Source organism: Pongo pygmaeus, chromosome 11 (assembly GCF_028885625.2).
Source record: "Pongo pygmaeus isolate AG05252 chromosome 11, NHGRI_mPonPyg2-v2.0_pri, whole genome shotgun sequence".
Classification (NCBI taxonomy): Eukaryota; Metazoa; Chordata; class Mammalia; order Primates; family Hominidae; genus Pongo; species Pongo pygmaeus.
This window is the reverse complement of record NC_072384.2, coordinates 90,627,528-90,647,376: the sequence shown is the minus strand read 5'-3', so window position 1 is coordinate 90,647,376 and position 19,849 is coordinate 90,627,528. Positions and strand designations below refer to the sequence as shown.

Genomic DNA, 19,849 nt, shown 5'->3' with positions numbered 1-19,849 from the left:
AACAAGCTAACTTAATAATGTGTCCACGTTTATGTGGTTCTCAGATTCAGCATTCCTCCTCTCTCAAAGGTGAAATTGCTGGCCTCCTCTGAAACACTCAGCCTTGACTTCTCAGCACTACAATGGAAACTGACCTAAGCTTGGCAACACTGTTTATTCTATAGGCCTGGGTCTTTATCTTGGTAACCTGCTCAGCACCCCAATTCCTGCAGAATTTCTTCTGCTCAGCTTACAGTTACCCGCTGACTACATTCTCCTCTTCTCCTTCATATCTTTCTAGAGCTCTTTGACTGGAAGCTGCTATCTGCTGACAAATATTCTGTAATGCCAAATTATCTACCTGCTTACATTTCTGAGTATTACAAGTTTCTACATTCTCTATTGCCTTGCTGTTCCCAAGTTTTAGTTGCTCTCTCCTCATCCATTCACTGATTTAAGATTGGGGGCACACTGCTTGCCTAGTTTACCACCTACTATCTGTTAACGCCCCTTATGATAGATGCAACACTGCCTGCTGGCTTTTTTCTGATATCGCCTCTGGGTTTGTCCCTTGGCACCTGCCGAACACCAGCAAGGTGTGTGGTTCTAAGCTTCAGCCCTCACTCTCTTCACAATCTGACACCTATAAAACAGACTGTACTTTGCCAGCTGTAGGACAATTGCTGATTCTTTAGCTTAAAAAAAAAAAAAAAAGAGGGGCTTAACAATAAGTCATTCCATAATTCTTTACGGTGTATATTTGGAAACAAATTATGTTATTATAAATATATAAACAAACATTTTCTTCTTCTTACAAGAAAAAGAATCTTATGTACTTGAACGGTTGAAAAAAACTTACAGGTATAGATAGCTTCCTGAATTTCATCCACTAGTGACCTACATACAGCTCTATGTCTTGAAAGATTAAAAGAACAGTATCCACACAATTTATAGGAAGAAAACCCTCAGAACAGTGAGATTAAGCCAACAATGAATTAAGAGTAAGTCATGTATTCCTTACGTAGAAATTGAATACAAACTAGCAACATTCTTTAATCTCAGGAACTTAGAAGAACTAAAAAAACTTCTGCTAATTTTAAATAATCAGGAGAAAAAGTACAAAATTCTCATAATACCTAAAAGATATACCTAATAGTACCTTCTTTCAATTCCCCCAGGATTCTGTAATTTCTTCCAAGATCTTGGATAGTTACTAGTTTTAAGAAAGCTTCCTGATTCACAAACATTTATCCTAAACTATATTATTGGACCAGATTCACATACTGGAGTATAAGTAACAAGTAGGCCTAAGTTAAGTTTCAAAAACACAAGCCACAACTTCCAAAGCCCCCACCCCCATATTTCAGCCTACTGGCATTCATTTTGAGTATTTCCTTATTTTGGGAAACCCACGGTTTCATTACTTAAATACCATATGTACCTACTTATCTAAAGAGGCAAAGAGCCCCTTAGCAAAAGCTAAGTGTAAAATAATTCTTTTTAGATTTTTTAAAAGTAGGGTATGATTTTTTTTAAAGTCAGGTTAACTAGGTTTGTTAATCTTTTAGAAATACTTTTACTTTGATAAAAATACATGTATTTCGACTCAACTTTATGTTTCATCTGCTATGATTTAAAAATTATAAGAAAACTAGATTAAAGCATGAAACTAAAATTGCCAACACATTTTGCCTTTTGTTTTTCTACTAATGACAGCCAGATAGCCCTTTTAGTGGATTCCTCTACTGGTTCAAAGGATACTCCCAAAATAGATCAAGTCACACAGACTGGCTATGACTTAAGTAATTCTGCTAACCAATTATCTGATCTCAAGCTCCAACATTTATGTCTAAAATCATTTATTTAAAAAGATCAGGCTAGGTACAGTGGTTCATACCTGTAATTCCAGCACTTTGGGAGGACAAGGCAGTTGTATCACTTGAGCCCAGGAGTTTGAGACCAGCCTGGGCAACAATGGAGAGACTCCCATCTCTATGAAAAACTTAAAAAATTAACTGGGTGTGGTGGCACACACCTGTTGTCCAAGCTACTCAAACGGCTGAGCAGGGAGGACTGCTTGAGCCCTGGAGGTCCAGGCTGCACCCACTGCACTCCAGCCTGTGTGACAGAGTGAGATCCCCATCTCAAAAAAAAAAAAAAATTAGCTATGAAATAGTCTTTTTAACTTTTGAAAACGCATTTATTTTCCAAGCAGTTATTGCCCGTACATTTGACTCTGGGGATATAAAGATGAAGGAGACATTGTCTCTGCCTTGAAGAAACCCAGAGTATACTGTGAAGCACACACCAGTATACAAATAAGTACAATAAGAAGTTATTGTGACAGAAGTATACGTAGGGATAAAAATGGAAAGGAAAGGTCATTCTACTTGAAGGAAAAGATTACAGAAAACACAAGCTTATTCTTGGCTGAGTTTTAAAGATATGTGTTGATCAGATAGACAAGAAGAAAAGGAATAAATGCCAAAGTTTATACACACACATAAAGTATATGTTATGTGGACAAAATGTTATATCTATACACACATATATACACACATGAACTTAAGTAGACTATGTCTAGAGTATTATAAAGATAAAATAAAAATGTTTAATGCCAAACATCAAACCAAAACAATGTTCAAAGCGAGAATTCTTCCAAAATTCATCTAATTGTTTTCTATGTTAGCTGAGAATTGCTTTAAGTTCTTGCTATTTTTACAAAATTTTTTTCTTTTAAAAAAGTCTACAAAAAATTTTTTTAAAAGTTATATTTAAAACCTAGTTTTATTTCTTAATTAAAAAACAAACTGCCTTACAAATGCAAAGACTTTATGCTTTCACTGCTTAAATTCTGACATTTTTCTAAAAGTCACCTCATACTGTAGTTCCAAAGCTCAAAAATGTTCAAGTTCAATAAAAATATACCCCAAACACAATAAATATGGTCTATCGTCACAAAAGAGCTACATGTTGCTAACACCTCAAAGTTTTTAATACTGCTTTCAGGTAGTATAACACATTTGCAGCAAACTATTACCAAATTTGTCTCTAACGACTAGCAACATGCCACATACATACACAGAAAGAACAACGCGGGCTTTGTACCTCATGAAGCGTGAGATGTTTCCCATCCTTCCTCTTTGAGTCAAATCTGCCATATATTGCACTGTATTTCCGAATTTCCTCCTCTTTGTGTGGATCATCATCGTTCATCTCAAAGATGTGACCAATCATTTTGGCCAACTTCTTGTTGGTTTTCAGCAGCTCTTTCACTTCGTTCAAGTCACTTTTTGGCAGTGTGGGGGCCATCCGCTCCACACACTCGGCCACAGAGAGCGCAGCAGCAGCATCCAGCGCCTCGCTGCTCTCCTTTGGGGACGCGGGGGAGCCCAGGTCTGCTGGGGAGAGGCTGTGCTCGCTCTCAGTGGCATGGTGGCCTTGCCAGAGTCTGGACTCACCAACACTCTGCAGTGCTAGGCTCCCGACCACATCTGACTTCCCCTGTCCCAGGCTCTGCACACAGGTGGTGGCAGCACATTTGGGGATTTTTAAATGAGGTTCCCGGGCATTGCTACTCCTTTCGTAACTACTGCAGGATATTCCCAGCCATGTTGGTGATCCCTCTGGTAATTTATAGATGGGTATGCTACTGACAGGAAGGGAAGTCAGTGGCTGATTGAAAAGCCCAGGGTTTGTGACCCAGTCTCTCAAAGCCTTCTGCAGCCTTCTAACATGAAGGGGCTTGCTAGCCATGCCCACGAGTGCCATGATTTCCAAAAACTCCTCTTCTCCTGCTTCACAGAGTTGCTGGACATCATCACCACCTTGTTGGATAAAGGCATCAAAATAAGAAAGTAGATTGGCTTTTTGTAATATTCTATACAGCTGCAACTCCCCCAAGGTCCTGGGTAAGGCCGCAGCCATTACTCTGGATGGGTTTAACCTGCCAAAAAAAAAAAAAAGTAAAAACTCATCATACTTGCTTCAAACTCCTAACACCAAATAGGTTAGACTACAGGTTTTAAGAACAAAAACAAGAAGCATCTGCATCGTGACTGCTTGTGAAGGCAGCATTCTCTCTACATTCTTTATCTCATTCTGAACTCCTAAAAACCTTATAGGTCAGTAACTAAACTGACCTATTTTCCCAAAAGAGAATAAATGGTAAGCAGGAATCTGGAGGTTCAAACCAAGGATCAAACCAAAGGTTCCATGTCCCGTATTTTTGGCTATATACTTTGCTACTGCCAAGGTATGGACGCAGGTGGAGTGAAAGATAATCAAATTTAGCAGGAGGTAAGAAGCAGAGTATGCTACCATTTGCTGAATACTTACTTTGTGCCAGGCAATACAATAAACATGTTACATTACGTATGTCTAATTCTCACAATGGCCCTGTGACACAGGTACAGTTATTCCCATTTTATACAGAAAAAATGAGCAAGATGAGTCTGGCAGGCAGAGGAAGATAGATTTCAGTATGAATTGGAGGTGAGAAATAGAAGGTGTTAATTTAGGAATCAAGAAAGAAGAGGTAGAGAAAAGTCAAACATGTAACTGACAAGACTTGGTGATCACTTAGATCTAAGTGAGGAAGGAAGTTACTCTTTATTGACATTTATTGATGAAGAAAACAGTTACCGTTTATTGACACTCTGGTTTAAGGAAAGAGTTACAGGTGACTATGAGATTACATCTGAGAGTTCAGAATTCTAACAGGCACTGGGGACACAGAAAAATGAGGATGATGGGATTCCCTTTCAAACACATGGCACACGGTAGAATGCTTATGTAGAATGGGCCTGCATGCAAAATAATAGACTAGAATCGAACTATGTATCAGGGAGAGGGCTGTAGGATAAAATAAGGAGGGTGGGTGATCCCTCCAAAGCAGCAGCAGAAAGCCTAAGACAGAGCCAAGGAAGAAACATACTTTTAGAGCCCAAGCAAGACAAAGAAGTCTGTTTTTAAAGAGACAGAACAAGACTCAGCAAAGTACTTCTTGACCTCTTAGCAGCCTTTAAAAGTTGTTCACAGTTGCCTGGAGACCTCCCACATACAAAGAGGAGTTGGCCAAGTACTTCCATTTAAGAGAAACAAACTTGTTGTAATCAAATGCACCCTTAGGATTAAAAGTACCCTGTAGCCCTCTATGGAGAAAATAACAGAAGGCTAAAAGAATATGTGCATCAGAGAAAAATGGAAGACCCACTCTCAACTCTGACAGTATGCAGCAATAGTTAACTGGGACGTCCCTGAAAGCCAAGAAGTCACTGAACTTGGGACTTTTGTTTTATGCCACCAATCAGAATGCTACACAAAATTCTAGTCTCAGTGACTCCAAGCCAGGAGAATGGGTGTCCCTACCACTCTAAGCACTGACTACCGGAAGCACCATCTCCTGGAACCTCTGTGTCATCCACATCTGTTTTGACTTCCGCAAATTTTATGTCTCTTTCTTTGCAAGGGCTAGTATGGGCACAACCAGGTTACTTGATGACTTCCCAAAAGACAACAAAGGCTGAATTAGGGCCCAGTAGCTTCTACTAAAACCCAGGAAATCACTTGGGGTGCTTTTGAAAAATACAGTTTCCCAGGTGCCTGAGATGCATCTCAGGAGACTCCCATGATTAGGCAAATATGACAAACTGCACAAGATTCCTACTTAATAAATCCTCCGGGCACCACAAACTCCTACAGGTACTGTGATGACCCAGGTAATTCTTTAGGTCAACCTTCACATTCATGCCACCTCAGTCCTCTGGATAAAAACGTTCTTGTATCTTCTAAATCACCTAAATGAGGCTCTGTGTGTCCTCCCACCCCAGGGAGAGTCTATCATCCACCTGGGCACTAACTCACAAAAACAGAGCTCTCAGGAGTTACAGACCCAAGTTTAGGGCTATATTAAACTACACTATACCAAATAGAAGGGCTGCTATAAAGTGTCAGACGTGGAAGAAAGGACATTTACTTTCCTATCATACACCTCATGCAATTCCTCCATAGGCTTTCAATGCAAGAATACAAAAAAAAAGTACATGTATAATGTGTATATACATACACATGATCAAAATAGACCGTGGAAGACACAGAAGTTCCAAGACATGGGGCTTCCCAGTAGTACACACACTATCTTTTTTTTATAAGAGCACTGTAACTTTGCAAGGTTTACAGGGTGATCGATTAACTCAGCATATGTACTCTTCACATTATGGAATAGAGGAGAGATTACATGAGGAAATCTGGAAAAATACTTTTTAATCTTTTTATGAGCAATAAGAAAAAATATGTTAGACAAATACAAAAGAGAAACTTAAGAACGAAAAGACCCAAGCTTGTATTTTATTCTTCTGAGATAATGCAATGATTTTAGAAAATAATTTTCAAGTTTTATCCTTTCTCACCTTTACCCATTTAAAAAAATGAAACCCCCTAGTTCTTAAGAGAAAGCCCTCTGTATGGGTAAGAAAGTAGTTATGAATATAATATCTCCATAAAGACTGATAGGACCAAGCGTACATTTCCAAAGGCAAGATAACAGATGCAAGATAACTAACACCAATTCGGTCCCTGGAGGCTTTCTAGAAGTCCACACTTACTACTGGAAAAGGGGTTTTCCTCCTAAGCTTTTGCTTTAAGAGAATGTTTCAGTTTCCTTCCAAAGCTGGCTGTGATAATTTAAACACCCACCCCTTCATACATGAACTTGATGTGATTTGAAAGAAAACTTTTACAAGATTTTCTGTTTTCATAAAATCTATAACCATTAATGATTCAACATGAAGGTCAAATAAGTCAAAAGAAAGCTTCTACCTGCCCCTCTCCAATCTGAAGTAAATATAAAATGGGTCCTTAACACATTATATACAGGTAGCTTATAGTATTGTAAATCCACTCAGCTGAAAACTACTGTTACCTGGACTTTTCAAGATATCCTGGAACAACCACTCTGAGTCTGACTTTTCAATGAATTCCACAGTTAAGAGAAACCAGTTAACTGCATTCAAAAGCTAACTCAGAGGCCTTGCTGCCAATGTCCAGCAACTCCCACTTCCACCAGCTTAAATGTTCCTCCCCCTGCTCAGTCCAATAAAAAGAATCCCAATGATGTTAGGGGAAAAGGCATTAAACTGCATTAATTTAAGACCATTTGTTGTTGTTTTTCACTGATCTTTAAAACGGTAATCATTTGTTCCAAAACTTTTTTAAAAACTCACTTTGGCTCCTTACAGGGTAGCATCAGTCACCTGCCAGATTCCAACTGTGCTAAGTGAAGCAGGGAGCTAGTCTGGCCCACAAAACTACCAGTCAACTTCTGTTTTGCTATGGAAAACAAAATTTCCCTGACAGTCTCCAAACTGGGATGTGAGGATTTTTTGATAGGACAGAGGGCTTTAATTGTCACTAGAGAAAAGAAGAACCATTCCTTCGAACCTGACTCAGGCCAGCTTGTTTTCTGGGCTCACCATGCTATCAAAACTCCGGGCCTCTCTCTCATTAATCTGTCTGCTGCATGGTATCACTCCTTGAGATGCTCTTCACCTTACTTTGGTAATGCTATTGTTATTTGTTTTTCCTTTTTCCTTCTTTCTCTTATTATACTCTAAGAATTCTCCAAATTTTTATATTACATCTCTTTTCTATTGTGTGTCCATAATTTTCTTTTGATGATCTCACCCATTCCCAGGCTTTAATTATCACTATAGGCAGATGACCTCCAAATCTGTATTTGTAGCTTGGACCAGGGCCATGGAGTCACTCCAAGTGTTCTCAAATCCAAATACACACAAAACACTGACTGCTGAGTGAAAAAGATGCCTCTCACACACGTCTACTTTGCAAATGAAGGTAAATAGACACTTCTGTTATTTAGTAAAACTCACTTAACAGTGTAGCTGAATTTTTGTTTTGTCTTTATATGTATTCTCAAAAAACAAATAACAAAAGTAGTCATGAATATTTGCAAGTTTTTATTTAAAAAGCTATCCTCACACCTGAAAAGTTCAGAACCATCAGCCCAAATTGTTCTTCTAAACTGTAATTTGGCATTCCACCTGGGCATTGTCAAAACCTCAAATTTGATATGTCCAAAAGCAAGCACATTCTCCCATTTTCTTCCGTTCTTCCAGATTCCCAAATCTACTCTTTCCAACTCTCTTAGTTCTTCAGTTGCACCATTAGTCTTTCAGTTTCCCAGATTTAAGTAAGTTTGGATTCCATTTTTGCTTTTTCTTCTTTCTTCCTCAAATCTACATGTCCTTAGGCTACACCACCACTTCTTTCTCTGCCTCAAAAGCACCAAATTCTAGTGTTCATTGCTTCTTGCCCCAATTTTGAAAAGCTCCTTTACCTTCAATAGATCCCACACTGCAATGCCAAGTTTACAAATTTGCAAACTTCTCCACCAGTGCATAGAGAAAGAAATCCAAACTACTCATATAGGCATCCCAGACCCAAGCCTATCTTTCCAGCCTTCTCTCTGTTCCTTAACATGCCCACATACTTGTGCCAAGCAGATACACTAGGCATTCCTCAAATATGCCTTCCACTTCCCTGCCCCTGTGCCAGGCATCCTCTCTCCCTCCAACATCCACAGCCTTTCCCAAAATGTCTTTCCCACTACCCCTGGCTGCAGCTGTCATCTCCCTTCTCTGAACCCCGCAACACTTTGTCTCTCTCTCTTATATTTTGAACTTATTCAAATAACACCAAGAACTAAGCCAGTTCTGGGGAATAGAGGAAAAGACAGTCCTTTATGGAGAGTCAGTTAAGAGCAAGGAAAAAGACAAGAAGCAGAGACTTAAACAATGTGGTAAATGCTGTGCAGCTGTGAAGGAGTCACGGCACAAGGAAGGCAACCTGCCTGGCTCTGCAGAACAAGTCACTGTTAAGTTATAAGCACCCCGAGGGTAGGAATTAGGTTTCATTACTCTTTTATCCCCCTTTATTCCTAGCAAAGTTTCTATGATGAATAACATCTCTGGAAAGGTTGCTGTGCAATGAAACCCAATGTCTGAGTCAGAATCTGATCAGCAACCTTTCATATTCCAAAGGGGAGGCCTTCTGTGTAAACCAGTATCTCAATGAATTGCCAATCCAATAACAGGACATCCTGTTACTTTACCTACAATCCTTTTCACTCTCTCATCCTTAATACTTCTTTCTTAAAAAGCTATACGGTGCACTCCTATAACATGGCTATTCTCCCAAGAAAGAAAAGATGCTCTCCCAATACAGGAACTACAAGTGGTTAGTGTTATACATCGTGCATCGAGTCCGGCCCCAACACCTGCCTTTTAAGAATTCAAGTTCAGTCATGGGATCCTAGGTCTTTTTCTTCTCTGTTCCTCTAAATCAAACATGGTGTAAGTTTATCATCAAATATCTATCTCATTAATGATCCATATACTCAAAGGAATTTATAATCACTATTCTTGCATCTTCTCCCCTCCATGCTATGGGAATCATTATTAGATACACATACACAAACATATGTAGCAATACACACATGCACACACTTCCAGGAGTGGGAAGAAACCAAGGGCAAAATCCTAGTAAGGCCTAACTTATTTATGCATAAGACTAGAAATTCCTTCCCCCAACACAGCCTGCAATTTTTACTTTAAAATTATCTCAGTTAATAGCAACCTCTTACAGACTTACAAAAAATGTGAAAAACCTTGGGAAGAGTTAAGGGCTCATGAGTCATTTACAGATTAAGGTAAATTAGTTCCACCAGATTGTTTTCCTCTTAACATCTAGACAAGATCTGATGCACGTTAATGAAAGACTGAGATGGGAAATGGGGACAATGAAAATAGGAAATCTGAGGACAGAAAGGCTACACTTAGAGCCTCTGAAGTATTCCAAGTTCAGGAGAGTATAGCTTGAAGGTACAGGGGCCTGAGAGAAGGGTGAAATGGGTACATGAGAGGCTGAAACTGAAAAGGTTTATAACAAGCAAGAATTTGACTTAGGGAAGGATGAGCCTCTATGTCAAGGGTGTCCAATCTTTTGGCTTCCCTGAGCCACACTGGAAGAATTGTCTTGGGCCACACAAAAAATACACTAAGGATAGCTGATGAGCTTTAAAAAAAAATCGCAAAAATAATCTCATAATGTTTTAAGAAAGTTTACGCATTTGTGTTGGGCCGCATTCAAAGCCCTCCTGGGCTGCACGCAACCACAGGCCTCGGGTTGGACAAGCTTGCTCTATGCAATTAATTATTTTCGCTTTTATTCTCGTCCTAGAACCCAGAACTCAAGCTAAAATGATTAAATGTAGTTCAGCTACACTTTATGGGTTACTTAAGATTGTAGGGTTGGCCTAGGTACTAACTCACATGTATGTGTTTCAAGCATCCAATGATTTACCTAGGCACACATATTAGTGAGCATTCAGTGGTGTACCATGTAAGTCAAGATACTTTTGGATCTTAGCTATGAATTAAATATATACCTTCTAATGAATTGACGGTAATTTGGGAAACTTAAAATGTTGTCTCTTATTGATTCGTTTCTAAATTCTGAATGGAATGAATGAAGCTGGAAAAAAATTTTAGAGATACCTTAAAATTTTAATAAAAATATTCAGTGTGAGGTTAAATTTACTTGCCGAAATTAGAAAAAACTAAACCAGATTTATTTTACTAAATGATAACTATGTATTCATTTAACTATAGTAATGATAGGGAAATACTAGCATTTCATACAATGGCTGGAAATTCTTAACCAACCAACCGTCAAGTCATTCAACAAACATTAAGTACCTACTGAGCACAGAGTATGCAGGCAATATTTATAAGTTTTTTCACCTTTTCAGAAGTTTCTCTGTAAAAATCATTAAATTAATATACCATGCAAATTAATGGGTCACCCCCTAAATACAATGTATTGAGAAATGACAAACTCTTTGAAAGCTTAATGGTATGTTTTAGCTGTGTGAATTCTCACAAGATGAGGATTACTATTTTTTCCAAGCATCAACTTCTCAAATTTCCCACTTGTTCCATTATTAAGTTTAAGGAGTATATTCTACTGTTGTATGAGTTATTGAACATGTCAGATCAGAAAGGGAATTCGCATTTAATATAACAACTGTACCATTCTTCATTCTACTGTTGAAAAGGATAAAAGAAGCAGGTAAGATAAAAATGAATCCAAAGCAAAGGGGCTAGCAACCTTCTATTATGCTCAAGTGGGTATTATTTATGCTATGTTTAGAAAATTCCACAATGAAATATGCATAGACGGGTTGATTATACATTAGCATGATCTTAAACTGTTCAAAACATATTATAAAATGGTCACTTCCATCCAAAACACAGCTTTGCATTTAAAGGTAAATTTTACAAAGATTTCATTTCCAAAAATGTACATAAATAGCACTCACAAAAAACAGCTCCAGGCTTGTTATAATAGAATAAATGAACCCTAAGTCTTAGGCCAATGAAACCTGACAGAACTTCGGAGGCTAAGGCGGGATAATCCCTTGGCCCCGGGAGTTTGAGGCCAACCTGGGCAACATAGCGAGACCCCATGGCTATATTTTCTTTAGAAACTGACATACTTCTGTTTTCATCCAACCTGAACTTTAAATATTTAAAGTTCATTAACAAATTCATCAAAGATGTCCCCCACTTTATAATTTCTTCTTTCAAAGAAGCATCCACAGTGCAAACCCCCAAAATCTTTAATAAACCAATAGGTTCTTAGCTATACCGTGATGAAAATACCTAATGCTTTCAGTGTTTCTCTAACAAGGAGAATAAACATCTATTAACTTTCTCATACGACAGTGGATGTTATTTGCCACTTACAAAAAAGAGACTACTCAACTGAATTAATAATTTTCAAATAAGATGAGATAAAGTATTTTTTAGATAGATCAAGTTATTTACTAGACACATAAGCTTACTAAATGTCCTTGTAACAACCATAGTAATCCTAAGAATTTCTGTCATTTGAATTACATCCATAATTAGCAGGCAGAATAAAATAAAAATCTACAGTGCCTCAATGTTGTCATTATTACATTATTATTGATACCTTCACAAGTAACAAGAGACCATCAGAGCCAGGAAAAAAAAAACATTTTTAATATCGAAATGGCATATTAACTTTAGTGCAAAATGGTAAAAATAATAAAATTGAAACAAGAAAGCTTCTTCCAGAAGCTCCTTGAAATTTTCTTTCAAGACCCAATGTTCCAATATTTAATACCCAAATCAGGGATAAAAAAGCCTGACCTAGCCAGTCATCTACAAAGTCTCAAGAAAACCCTTATTTGTATGTTAATACCGATGACAAAATATAATCTTTTAAACTTAAAGAAAAGATAATATTATATGTCTTAAATGACACAAATATGGAGGAGAAAAAGCCTTTCATCTAAGAGCCACTTTTACTGGCACTCAGATTAGATCAGAAGCAGCTCTTTCATGTCTTCAGGAAAAGCTCAATCTCCACCCAAAACAGAAAAAGCAAATCCTATGCATCCTCTCTTCTCATACTTCTTATAACCCACACACAAATTATGAAATATCATAATTCAGTATGTTGTTCAGGGAAAAATTTTCAAAAAAGTGAAAACCTAAGAAGGTAAGTCATTGCGTGAACACTTTAACAGCTAAGCATTTCCTACGTGACTAATCTATTTTAAATTCGGTTCCTCTGTTCCTATGCAATCTCATATTATCTATTAAAACTGCCAAAATATTTTTAAACAAGATCTGAGAATTCCTCTTTCAGCTTCTGATCTTTGCACTCTTTGAGTTGGCAGACACGTCACTGGCAAACCAACTGGTAGTGACAAGTTACTCCAAATCGACTCTTTCAGATGAAATTTTAAATTAACAGCCATCCCAAAATTTTCCGTGCCTCCCGAATCTCAGGGAGCGAGGCATAAGTACAGGCAAGTCTACGATTCCTCCCGATCACTTGCTGCAAAACTTGGTCTGCAGAATCTACAAATGCATATTCCATCTCAACTATCCCTTTCCCCGAGATCCTGCAACATTCAGGCTTATCAGAAGTGTCATTTCCTATCTCAAGCTTTGGAAACTCTGAACTTGCAGACCACAAAGATTGATAGTATTTTCAGTGTTTCTCCATGATAAGGTCACACACACACCTCTGCATCCAAGGCTTATATGTCCCACATGTGTTTGCAAATTCCTCATCGGCCTTAGAGACACAAAGAGTTTCTGGCTTCCCTGCACCTCAGTGCCAAGTTTCTGTAAGCCACTTCCATGCAAAACTCTCCTTCCGCTTTTAAAAAGAAAACTACAATCGGAAAGGGAAGATACCCAAGAAGAAAATCGAGACGGTAAGTGCAGCACTTTCATAAAGTAAACAAACAAAAAGACTGCCCTGACGAAGGTGGCTGCAAAACTCTGGGGCCGGCACGCACAACCCACATCGCACACCCACACAGCGCCCCGCGGTTCCTCAGAGCGCCGTGTGACGCCCCCAGCCCCGTTAGCAGAACGGACTCGGCACCCCAACCTTTCTCGGAGGAAAAATGCACGAGTCAGGTCCGCGCTCCCCGGTCCCCGCGGCCCTGGCACACCGAATGTCTCCGGGAATCACCCACACGAGCCCGGGGCCGCCCTCTCCTTCCGGCGGCGGCCGCGCGGACCCCGCTCCCCCGGACACCGCCCCCAAAGTGCCCGCGCGGCCCCGCGACTCAGCCGCCCCAAGTTCGCCCGCAGCCGCTCCGCCGCGAAAGTGTCCCGCACTTGGCGGACCGGGAGTGGCTACCGTCCGCTCCGGTACGTACTCAGCCAGCGGCTGCAGCGGTCTTGGCGCGCTCTCCCCGAGGACTGCTCAGCCCCAACTCCGAAGCGACGGCCCCCGGCTCTCCCTCCTCTGGCGGCTGCGGGAGCCGGGACGCCCCCGCTCCCATCGAGGGGGGAAGGGAAGGTGGTGGGCGCGCTCTCTCTGCTCCCCCCCAGCTCTGGCCCGCCGCTTCTTCCCGCCCACCCGCCCCGACGGCGCTCGCTTGGCAGCGGCGGCGGCGGCTCCTCCGGGCTGCGGCGCGCGGGCGGCGGCGGCGGCGGCGGCAGCGGCAGCGCCTCCCCCGCCGCGCCCTGCCCTCCCCTCCCCTGCCTTCCCCGCGCGCGCTGCACCCTCCTCCCCCTCCCCCGCCCGCCTCCGCCGCCTCCACTCCCCCACCCCGCGCTATCACATCGGGAGATTCCGCTCTTGCTACATTCGCCGCTCCGGCTCCCGCCCACGCGCGGCCGAGTGACGCAGATCCCGGCGTGGGCCGCCGCCGGGCGGGGGCGGGGGCGGCCGCTGGGTCCGGGGCTCGGCCCCTTCGCGCCGCCCACTCCGCGGAATCCGGAGGACGGCCCATTCACACGGCAGCTGGGAGGAACCAAGTGGGCGCCGGGAGTGGGCGGCTCCCGCGAGTCCCGCTCCGGGCGCGGGGAGGGGACGACCAGGAGGGAGACCGGTGGAGGACGCCGCCCCGGGCCTGCTCTCCAGCTGCGGAGTGAACTGGGAAGGTTTGCAATTAAAAAAAAAAAATTTATGTGTGAGGTTCCCGATATAGTATTTCAAAGAGCACACCCGCCAAATCCAACATCCTCTAGGAGGCTGACTTAAAAAAAAAACAAAAACAAACAAACAAAAAACGCGCGCCGGGCTCCCCTGGCCCCCGCAGGCTCGGGGCAGAGGCGGGGAAGCAGGTGGTCCAGGTGCGCCCCTGCCCGGGGGGCGAGGCGTCCGGCGGGAAGGCGGCAGCGACCGCATGGAGGAAGGGGCGGCAGGTGCGCGGAGCTGGAAGAACCGGCGGCTGGGAGAGCATCTCTGCCTTGCACATATTGCCCCCTCCCCACCTCCGCTCTGGCGTGGGGACGGGAGGAGGAGGGAGGAATGGAACCAGGGAGTCCGAAGTACAGCTTTGACAACTGTCGCGCTGGCCGGGTAATTTAATTCCAACCTTTTTAACCTCCTGAAAATCTGCCTTTTATTTTACTGTTTAATGTTTTCTGTGTCCATGGTGTAGAAAAACTACGGCGCTAGTATAGTGCTGGTGTGTGTTAAATTAGAGTTCCCAAGGCACAATATAGAATTTTTTGGTTTGCATAAACTTTGCTAACCAAAGTGTTAAAGCACCTTCAAAAATGTACTTAGGCTGGCCAGGGCTCACGCCTGTAATCCCAGCACTTTGGGAGGCCGAGGCGGGCGGATCACCTGAGGTCAGGAGTTGGACACCAGCCTGGCTAACGTGGTGAAATCCCGTCTCTACAAAAAATACAAAATTAGCCGGGCGTGGTGGCGCATGCCTGACATCCCAGCTGCTTGGGAGGCTGAGGCGGGAGAATAGCTTGAACCCGGGAGGCGGAGGTTGCAGTGAGCCAAGATCGTGCCATTGCACTCCAGCTTGGGCAACAAGAGCGAAACTCCGTCTCAAAAAAAAAAAAAAAAAAAAAAAAAAAAAAAAAAGTACTTAAGCTATTGCCAAAAAAATTTTGAAAGTCTGTTTTTTAAATCTATATTTCAATTCTTTGCAAAAAATGGAAAAATTAAAGAACTTTAGCATTGTGTTCTTGAAGATTAGAGAGCATTCATTAATATAAAACTACTGCAAAGACAGGTAGAATCCCATTTTAACATACACATAAAAATCCAGTTTTATAGGAGGCCATTCCCACACCCTGGCTGGCCTCCCAGAGTGTGCCTACTTCGCTGATGGGGATACAAGGCATTCTTTGAGATGGGAAATTCTTCAAACCACATCTTTATGTTGCAGCAATGGATAGGATGATGATGATGATATTGAAAGACAAAGACTTTAATAAAGTACAGAACCTTTTTTTTTTCTTTTTGCGAAATCATGTTATAGAAATGAGTAATGCCACAATGGAATACATATAATTAAAGTTAAATCTTTTTCTTCAGTATTAGTGACAGGTTTTGTCTGGAGTAGTTGAGTTGATATTTCAAATGAGTAAGTCTGCTTAATTCCTGAAATTCTTCAACTGCAGAAATCACTGCTGGAAGTTTTTCTTAGTCTCCCTAATTGTCACGGTTTTTGCAGCTGTGGATCCTATTCTACTAAAGAGAAAGTTAGATGGTTATGTTAAAGACGATTTAGGCAATTTCTTGGCTGGTGGGGAAGGTAATGTTCAGGCAACGAAATCTGCAAAATTCTCTTCTAATTCCTCTGTGGAAACTTGATGTTTTGCAAACACTCTTGGTTCTGAACAGCTAGAAAAAAAGAACTTTTTTCCGTAAAGATATATAATCACTGATTCATGAGTCACGAAATTAGTGGTCTTACCTGAACTATTGAGCCTTCAAGTGGAATTGTTTCTAGAGTTGGAAGAAACAACATTAAATCCTCTTCCCAAGCTTGTCTGTGTCTGGCTGAACATGATGCTGAAAAGGAAATGTGTTAGGACAGATACTTTTTCTTCTGAGTTGTATCTGGTTTCTACAGTTAAACAGTGGAATCTATCCTTGTTTGTTTTCTGGGCACATTTAGATAGTGTATTCTTCCCACATTAAGAATGGCATTTTTGGCCCACTTTACTTTGCCTTAAATGCCCTATGGTGCTGGGGGAAGTGGTGGGAGGAAGGAAAATGAAGGAAAGATAAAATTTTAAGCTTTTAAGCATCCAATTCTGTATGTCTGTATGACAACACTGTAGTCAATATGGTAGCTCAAAAAGAACTGAAGCATTCGCCTGTATCTGAGACAAGTCAGATGATGGATTCTTTTTTTCCACCTTACCAGGTTTTGTCACTCATGCCATCCCTAATACCTCCTGACTCCAGCACACACGCAGTCTTCTCCCACTCCCACGCCCTGAGGATTTGTTAGAGGAAAGCAAAGAGATTCACATTCCATCCTGGAAGGTAACAATTATGGTGTCTGATTATCCTCTGAAGGCCCTCTGAAAGAGATCAAACAGTTTCAAGGCTTTAGAGTGTTCTTGGAGGCATCCCAGACAGGTGTAAGAATGTGGTAACACAAATAGTTCCCATTCAGACCACTTTGGATATCTTTTGTTAAACGTCCATGCAATAGTTTTGGTTTCTCCTGGTGTGATTTTATTATAAATACCTGTATATTGAAATTATTCATTTATTCAGTACAGCTTGTTGAGCACCAAGAATGTGCCAGGTTTAGGGCTGGATGCTTGGAACACAAAGACAAGTAAGTCATGGATGGTTCCCTGCCCCCAGGGCTTTGCTATAAAACAGTGAAAATAAGGAGAACAGAAGGAAGTCTGAAAGACAAAGGAAAATGTTTTGTTTCTGTTTATAGTTTTGATTGTCTTTTCATGCACTCTAAAAGATGAATATAAAAACTACTAAGGAATGAGACTATATTATTTTTGTAATACTTCATCAAATGCAAATAGTAAAATAAAAATAATTTTCTTATAAATGGAAAATCACATTTCATGTTACATTTCATTAAGAGCCTAAAGGACACGAATGTAATTTTCAGGAGGGCAGAATTTTTTATCCACTGCTGTATATTCAGTGGCTAGAACATTGGCTGATGCATACTAGTCACTTAATAAATATTTGCTGAATAAATGAAATGGAAAATATGACTAACAGAATTTTGTATTTTGTAGATGTTATTAGTATGAATTGTATTTCCTAATAGAAGTGTCTAAAATATGTGATGCCTACTTCTGATTAAATATATAACATTTTCAATAAAATATTAAGAGTTAGAATATGTTTTGAAGCAGTGTGTAAATTGTGAAGTAATTTTAGAATGTTGCTAAAGTAATTCATATTAGATTTTCAGGCACAATATTTATTTTTAAATAAATTACAAAGGGTTAATAAATACACCAGATTCTGAATTTTTAACACCATTTGGAAAGTGGTCTGAGAAATATATCAAATTCTGTTTTTTATCTATTATTCATGTGTTTATTCTTAACTCTGTCTCTTGCAAATATCATCCCAGGCTTATTCCTCATCTATAAAAGTAAGGGCAAGACAGAGCTACTTCTGATGTCTTAAATAAATATCACTTGTATGGTTTTAAATTTTGAAAACACTTTTTAAAAAATTTGAAAGCCTTCTTTCAGGTTGTTGACTTAGTTTTTGTTTTTACCTGTTAGGAGTAGATTTGGGAGAAGCTTACTTTACAGGCCTGTTCATAATTTTAATCCGTGTTGTAGAGTGTGTCACAGTATACAGCCAAATCACCAGGTGTATTTCCCCTCTCAGAAAACCAGATTTCCTCTCTCAAGTTGTGGTTTTGTTTTTTTTTTAACTTTTATTTTAGGTTCTGGGGCACATGTGGTTTGTTACATAGGTAAACTTGTGTCACTGGGGTTCATTGTACAGATTAATTCATAACCCAGGTATTAAGCCCACTACCCAATAGTTGTCTTTTCTGCCTTTCTCCCTCCTCCCACCCCTCACCCTCAAGTAGACCCCGGTGTCTGTTGTTTCCTTCTTCATGTCCATGAGTTCTTATAATTTAGCTCCCACTTGTAAGTGAGAGCATGAGGTATTTGATTTTCTGTTCCTGTGTTAGTTTGCTAAGGATAACAGCCTCCAGCTCCATCCATGTTCCCGCAAAAGACATGAACGTGTTCTTTTTTATGGCTGCTCTCAGATTTAAAAATTGGAGAAAGAGAATAATTTTTTTCTGCTTCTGAATGGAAGTTGTAATTCATGGAAAATAGAATATAATGTATGCCACTGACAATATACAGTCAGTATATATGACACACCTTTGAACACAAGACCAGTCAATGGTAAACGAACACTGCTCCTTCACATTGTCTTCTGATGGCTGTGTCAAAGTACGGAAGCATGCTGAGATGATTCGAGATGGAAGATGCACGTTGGCATTAAATAGCAGTAAACCACATACTGAACAAGCTATTCCCTTTTCAATTCTTTCAGTCCTTCGAAGGAGGAAATTTAAATTGGTGCCAGTATGTCTGTAATCCTTCTAATACTTGCTGAATTCTGTTTTTTGTTTTTTGTTTTTTTTTACAATGAGGAAACAGGCTTCAGCTCAGAGCCTTGGCAGGCCTCAGTATATAGCTAGAATTTAATAGCACTGTTTTCCTTGTATTTGTTTTTATGGTTATCTTCTGTTGAGGCAAATGAGATTCATGATGCATTTAGAATAATGATCTCAAAATACCTTTTAAATAGATTTCCTTGAGCAAAACCCCTTGATTTTAAAATGAGAACTATTAAACTCTGGAGTACAGTGGCACAGGCTGGAGTACAGTGGCACAATCATGGCTTTCACTGCAGCCTCAACCTCCCAGGCTCCAGTGATCTTCCCACCTCAGTCTACTAAGTAGCTGAAACTGTAGGTGTGCCACCACGCCCGGCCAATTTTTCTATTTTTTGTAGAAACGGGATTTCACCATGTTGGCCAGACTGGTCTCGAACTCCTGGGCTGAAGCTCACCTCCCAAGGATAAATGCTATTTTAGTGGTGCAAGAAAATAATAACTAACATGTATCGAGTACCTAATAAGTGCTGTAGCAAACATGTATCGAGTACCTAATAAGTGCTGTAGCACTTTATCAGTATTAATTCATCTGATCCTCGCAACAGCGCTATAAAGTATGCACTATTATTCACTTCATTCTCTGGTAGAACTGAGGAAACTGAAATATGGGGTACTAAAATTACCTGTTTAGGTAACATGGGAGAGCCAGGCTTTGAGGCCAAGATCTCTGTCCCACAGCCCATGTCTGGACCATTAAGCAGATAGCTCTAAGCAGCCAAGTCAGTGCTGGAGGTTTCACAAATACTGACACAAGTGTTTCTCCCATCTTTGAAGGTCCAGTTTAACTTCCTTGAAGATCACCGTGAGCTCCATCTCCCTCTGTAGCTTCTGCTTTCCCTA

The 19,849-nt window shown here is 40.6% G+C and overlaps 1 protein-coding gene across 8 annotated transcripts in view; it reads right to left on the bottom strand.

Annotated features, from left to right (window-relative positions):
• NAB1 (NGFI-A binding protein 1) overlaps positions 1 to 14,359 on the bottom strand; it is a 43,945-nt gene extending 29,586 nt beyond the window's left edge. For 2 of the 8 annotated variants that reach the window (XM_063647743.1, XM_063647744.1), the window contains exons 1-2: positions 14,161 to 14,359; positions 3,088 to 3,806 (exon numbers count right to left, since the gene is read on the bottom strand). In XM_063647743.1, coding sequence (XP_063503813.1) covers positions 3,088 to 3,806; positions 14,161 to 14,344 — 903 coding nt within the window. In that variant the 5' untranslated portion in view covers positions 14,345 to 14,359. Of the gene's footprint in view, positions 1 to 3,087; positions 3,926 to 13,117; positions 13,255 to 13,765; positions 14,023 to 14,160 lie in introns of those variants that run through there. The other 6 variants (XM_054476788.2, XM_054476789.2, XM_063647745.1 and 3 more) reach the window with 5 other exon arrangements.
• Between the last annotated feature and the right edge of the window lie 5,490 nt (positions 14,360 to 19,849).